The sequence below is a fragment of the Pelobates fuscus genome, chromosome 13 (assembly GCF_036172605.1).
Source record: "Pelobates fuscus isolate aPelFus1 chromosome 13, aPelFus1.pri, whole genome shotgun sequence".
In the NCBI taxonomy this organism is placed as follows: Eukaryota; Metazoa; Chordata; class Amphibia; order Anura; family Pelobatidae; genus Pelobates; species Pelobates fuscus.
In genome coordinates this window covers 89,240,349-89,245,990 of record NC_086329.1, presented here as the reverse complement: position 1 = coordinate 89,245,990, position 5,642 = coordinate 89,240,349, and the positions used below count along the sequence as shown (strand labels likewise).

The 5,642-nt window shown below is 38.2% G+C and overlaps 1 protein-coding gene across 1 annotated transcript; it reads right to left on the bottom strand.

The window, feature by feature from the left end:
- Positions 1–370: 370 nt before the first annotated feature.
- LOC134582542 (protein S100-A4-like) lies at positions 371–5,284 on the bottom strand. Its single transcript, XM_063439214.1, has 3 exons — positions 5,201–5,284; positions 1,151–1,292; positions 371–666 (listed from the first exon to the last, which is right to left on the bottom strand). Exons 2-3 carry the CDS (start codon positions 1,286–1,288, stop codon positions 526–528), a joined length of 279 nt encoding a protein of 92 aa, XP_063295284.1. The 5' UTR covers positions 1,289–1,292; positions 5,201–5,284; the 3' UTR covers positions 371–525.
- Between the last annotated feature and the right edge of the window lie 358 nt (positions 5,285–5,642).

Here is a 5,642-nt window from a genome sequence, read left to right as displayed (position 1 = left end):
AGTTCTGTAAATGTTGGAGTGTCTCCACAGGTTCACTACCAAACATAACCATATTAGACATGTGCAGTTTGTTTCATTCCGAATGTTAATTTAGACGAATTTCAGACATTCTGATACTACCCAATGTCCGAATAGCTGAATTTCAGAAGTGCCGAAGCACTAATATATCCAGTGGAAGAATGAAGAATGTTACACTGTATACCAGTATAAATCAAAAAGTATACACAGCCAGGATTCAGCTGTAAGCATTTACAACAATCAAGTTTTTAAGTTACTTAGCCAGTCAATGGATGGGAATGATTAAGTAGTTATCAACACTTATGTACAACCCTTTTGTGTTCCATAGCATTTTCTCCATTGTAGCAAGCAATTATATGGATATTCAGTTGTATTTATTTGGAAAGAGACATTTTAGATTACACATCACTGAGTCTTTATTGGCAGATTTTAGTTAGTTACATATGAAATGCACACACACACACCCCCCATCTGTTTTAGAAAAAAGTACAAACAGAATTTCAGACACTAGCACTTGAGATGTTCTTTCAGAGCCATGGTAAGGCAGCAAATGAAGATACAGAATTCTTTGAAGTCCACTTTGCCATCGCCATCCATATCCAGCTGCCCGAACACTCCCTTCAAGACCTCATCTTTGTTTTGATTACTCTGAAAAAGCAAAGAGAAATTCATAAAATAAAAATACATTTGTTTTATCACCATGCCCAAGCTGCTCTCAAGCCCAAGAACAGAACTTGCTATTTCATATAAAGAGGAGCTTCCAGCAGCAATTCTCCTAGCTCCCAAATAAAATTAAAGGAGAACTTTGATTGCCAGAACAGAGAAAGGAAAATAAACACAAAGGTTCTAGATCTCTCTCTCTCTCTCTCTCTCCTGTCAGGCAGTGTTTGGCATATAGATCTAAACTGTTAGATTAGACCTCAGTGTCAAAAATTAAAAGGAGAATTACTTTTTTTGACTCTATGAAATATGTTGGCACTATATAAAAATGCCCCAAAATAAAAAAAAAAAAAACTCTATAAGGTTCTTTAAAAATGTTTTTTTTTGTTTTAAACATTCATTTCTGTAAAGTAATATGTACATGTAAAGCTATATGATACAGACATTGATAAATACTGTACATGGTACTTACACACAGGGCAGGAAACTCCTTTGTTGCCAGCTCAACCAGCTCGGTCTTGCTCAGTGTCTTTGCATCCCCGTCTTTTCCTGCATACCTTTGGAAGGTGCTGCAGATCTGAACCATGCATGTTTCAAGGTTTCCAGACATTATTCTACGGAGATAGAAATCAGTCAGTCACTCTACATACAGTTCTTCCCGCATACAGCCACCAAATACATCGTTTTTATTTTACGGGTGTGGACAGAGGCGGGGCTGTAGAATTATTAGGTGAATTACTAATTTATGTAAGAACAATGTAACTTATTTACAAACATTTCTAAAGACATTTATTGTGGTTTAACCCCTTAACGCCGTCCCGCATTAAATGGGCTTTAAAGCAGTTGCGGCGGCATAGAACGCCGTAACAGCTTGCAGCCCCAGGAACATGTTTAAAATAAATTAAAAGTGTATATACACACACACAAATATGAAACCTATGTAATGTATTTTATTAGTACATATATTAATCTTAAAATACACTTAGAATGACGTTACATGTAAGATTATATATATATATATATATATATATACACACACATATATATATACACACACACACACTTTTAATTAAAAACAAATTATATATACATATGTAATTTCATTCTAACTATATTTTGATATATATAAAAATACACTTAGAATGACATTCTATATATAAAATATGAATAACTGCAAATATATATATACACACATACGTGTAGACTTTAAATATAAAAAAATTCTATGTGTATATTTAAGTAATCTTTTAACATAATTAAGTTATTTAATTAAAATTTGATTGACATGCCTGATAACCCAGGCAGAATATGCAGAGAAGTTGAATTGCAAGCACTATATTTAGCCCTGTAACTTTCCAAGACACCATCAAACCTGTACATGGGGGGGGGTACTGTTTTACTCGGAAGACTTCACTGAACACAAATATTAGTGTTTCAAAACAGTAAAATGTATTACAATGACGATATTGTCAGTGAAAGTGAAATTTTTTGCATTTCTCACACACAAATGGCACTTACACGGACGATAATTGTTGATACATTTTACGGTTTACTGTTTTGTGTTCAGCGAAGTCTCACGAGTATAACAGTACCCCTCATGTACAGATTTTATGGTGTTTTAAAAAGTTATAGTCAAATATAAGGCTTGCGTTTGTGACTAAGTGGCTACTAAAAAAGACTGGACATATCCCATTTGCAATACCTTGGGTTGTCTACTATTGGTATGGTATGCTATCATGGGGGAAATTTTCATTCCTGGGCTACCATACGGTCTCAAAGGCAACGGAATCAATCCGGCGAATTTCAATGTGAAAAAAACCTGAAAAATGTAACATGCTATATTTGACCCTGTAACTTCCCAGAACACCAAAAAAAACCTGTATATAAGGGGTACTGTATTACATGTGAGACATCGATGAATACAAATGTGTATTTTATTCCAGTAAAATCAAACCGTATTATTACATTCACCGTTAAAATGTCACGTAGAACTAAAAAAAAAAAAAAATAATTTAATTCTTATTTTCCCATTTTTTTTATATTTTATTCATATTAAATTAGGTTTCATACCTAAATATTTGATGTTCAATGAAAGCCCTGTTTCCCCTGAATAAAATGATATATAATAAGTGTGGGTGCACATAATATGAAAGAGGCGAATTACGCCTGAACAGACATAGCGCAAATTCTAGTTTTTGTTTACAACGTGTACATTTGGCTCAGTCCTTAAGGGGTTAAACACACATCACTGATTATTATTGATGTGAAGCTCTGTTATACACTCAGACACACGAACAATATGGAACTTCTAGAAAAGTGGGACAGAGGGATTTGAGCCCAAATTAGGGACTGTCCCTCCTAAATAGGGACACTTGGGAGGTATGCAAATACAGAGATAATTATAACCCAGAGAATACTAAATTGAAACAATCTAGGATGTAACAAGCCAGCAAGGATAACAGTAGAAGTATTGAGTTGAATATGTTCCGTATTGGAAGTGTGGTGTGGGTGTGTCTGTGGAAAAGTACAGACTTGTTCTAACTGCTGCTTGAGCTGAAAGGAAAGCGTATTAACCCCTGTTTAATATGCAGATAATGGTTTCCCTGACATTGTACCAGAGTCTGTGCCAAGTTCAAGGAGGGGGGAAAAAAAATTATATTAGCCTCTACAGCCCAGTTCCATGAGGCAGTCATTACTCAGCTATTAGAAACTGGAAATTGACCAGAAAATTGCTCATTTTAAGCAAAAACAGAAGCAAACGCTCTGCAAGAATTTTGTGCTGGTCCAGGACTGCCAATTCCCTGCCCGGTGCAGTGAGAATACAACTGTTGTGTGCACAGCACTACCCACCCTATTCTGGATACAAGCCGGATAAATCAAATAGCATACCTCTAAACTGTCCCTAGATAGAGATCAGATGCCAGTTTTCTATACCAATATCCCTCTTTTCTAGGAGCTCCATATTGTTGAGATAGATAGATAACAGAGCTCCACAGCAGTAATATGTCTAAGCCACAATAGACATTTTATAAATAACCATTGTAAGATATTTTTCTGGTTCGAAGTTACATTTTAATGGTAAGAATTATTATTAAAGGACCACTATAGTGCCCTGAGGGTGCCCCCATCCTCAGGGACCCCCCTCCCGCCGGGCTCTGGGGAGAGTAAAGGGTTAAAACATACCTTTATTCCAGCACCGGGCAGGGAGATATCCTTTCCGCCTCCGATCCTCCCTTTCGGCTAAATGCACATGCGCGGCAAGAGCTGCGCGCGCATTCAGCTGGTCTCATAGGAAAGCATTTTCAATGCTTTCCTATGGACGCTTGCGCGCTCTCACTGATTTTCACAGTGAGAATCACGCAAGCGCCTCTAGCGGCTGTCAGTGAGACAGCCACTAGAGGATTTTGAGGCTGGATTAACCCTATTATAAACATAGCAGTTTCTCATATAGATATAGATATAAAAAAGGTTAATCCTAGAGGGACCTGGCACCCAGACCACTTCATTAAGCTGAAGTGGTCTGGGTGCCTAGAGTGGTCCATTAAGTCACCTAAAATCTATGAAGACATCCCTGCCTCTGGTCACACCCCTAACAATAAAGGGTCCCTTTTTGTACAGGGAGTACTGTGATGTCCTGCTGTCCTTATCCCCCAACACTAAGGACAGCATGGACCCCCTCTTGGTAATATAAAGAGAGGGAGGGAGTCTAAAAGTGAAACTGTATGTGTAGCTATCTATGCGTGCCTGCAGACCACTGTACGTCTCCTTTAATCACACTAGCCCACGGGGCACACCTACTTCACCTGCAACAGTCTGCATATTGAGACTGATCCAGACTACACACCCATTAGAAGCCAGATAGAGATATAAATGATTATTCTGCAAGTCTCTGCTACACCCTCCTGGGTTTTTTTCCCCCCCACCAATGAAATCTGGGACAAACATGGGACCCCCCCCCCCTCCCCCAAGAGGTACATCAAGAAACTCCAGGATATATCAAGGAGCATTGTTACATTGCTAAAATGTAGAGGGTCCCAAAAAGTTTGTATTTTGGCCTGCTCTTCCAATAAATGTGGGTTTCACGAGTGGGCTTGATTAATTTGTGCATTACTCCCTCCCCCCCCCCCCCCCCCCCCACCACCACCCAATGGTGATTTTCTGCTACTCCAGCCATAGCAATCCATGTCATTCTGCTGAACTAGGTAAACATTATTTTGAGATGTTTCTGCTACATTTTAGTGTGCATATTCCTACACATTCCCATTTGTAATCAAATTATTAAAAAACACACACAAAAAAAAAACTCCTTTAATAAAGACAAAACATTAACAGTCAAAGATTTAAAGTAAAAAATAAATAAATCATGTGTGCCATACACAGTACAGTATATTCTGCGCTGAGACACAATGCAGAGTGCCAGGGATGTGGAGACAGTGCCAAGCAAAGGGGTACAGCCAGAATGCCAGTCTCATGGGATTGTACAGCGCTATATAAATAATAAGATAGATGGGACGTCACTTACCAGCCAATGAAGTAAACAGGATGCCAATTTCAGAAGATATCAACAAAGTGCCAAGCTCAACTAGTGTTGCACAATATATACAGAGATATGGCCCTACCCCTATTCCACCCAAAACAGTGCAGATAGAGGGGGGAATGTCTCCTCCTCACTTCTAATTGGCTGCACAGTCTTAGCTTGTTTAATGGGATGTCCCAAACAGACTGCCAAACTAACCTGTGACTCATCTTCCATCACCACAGGCATTTAACCTTTTCCTTGCTCTTTGCAGGCAGCTGCTCAAGGGGTGTGTGTTACAGGTAGAAGAGTTATTTACTAAATTGAGAATTGTCCTGAATTTAAAATGAATTCAAAGTCAATTTCACATATTAGAACGAAATAGCTCATCTGGAAACACAGCTGACTTGGAGAGTGTTTTAAATTAATCTATTATGGCCTTAAATGT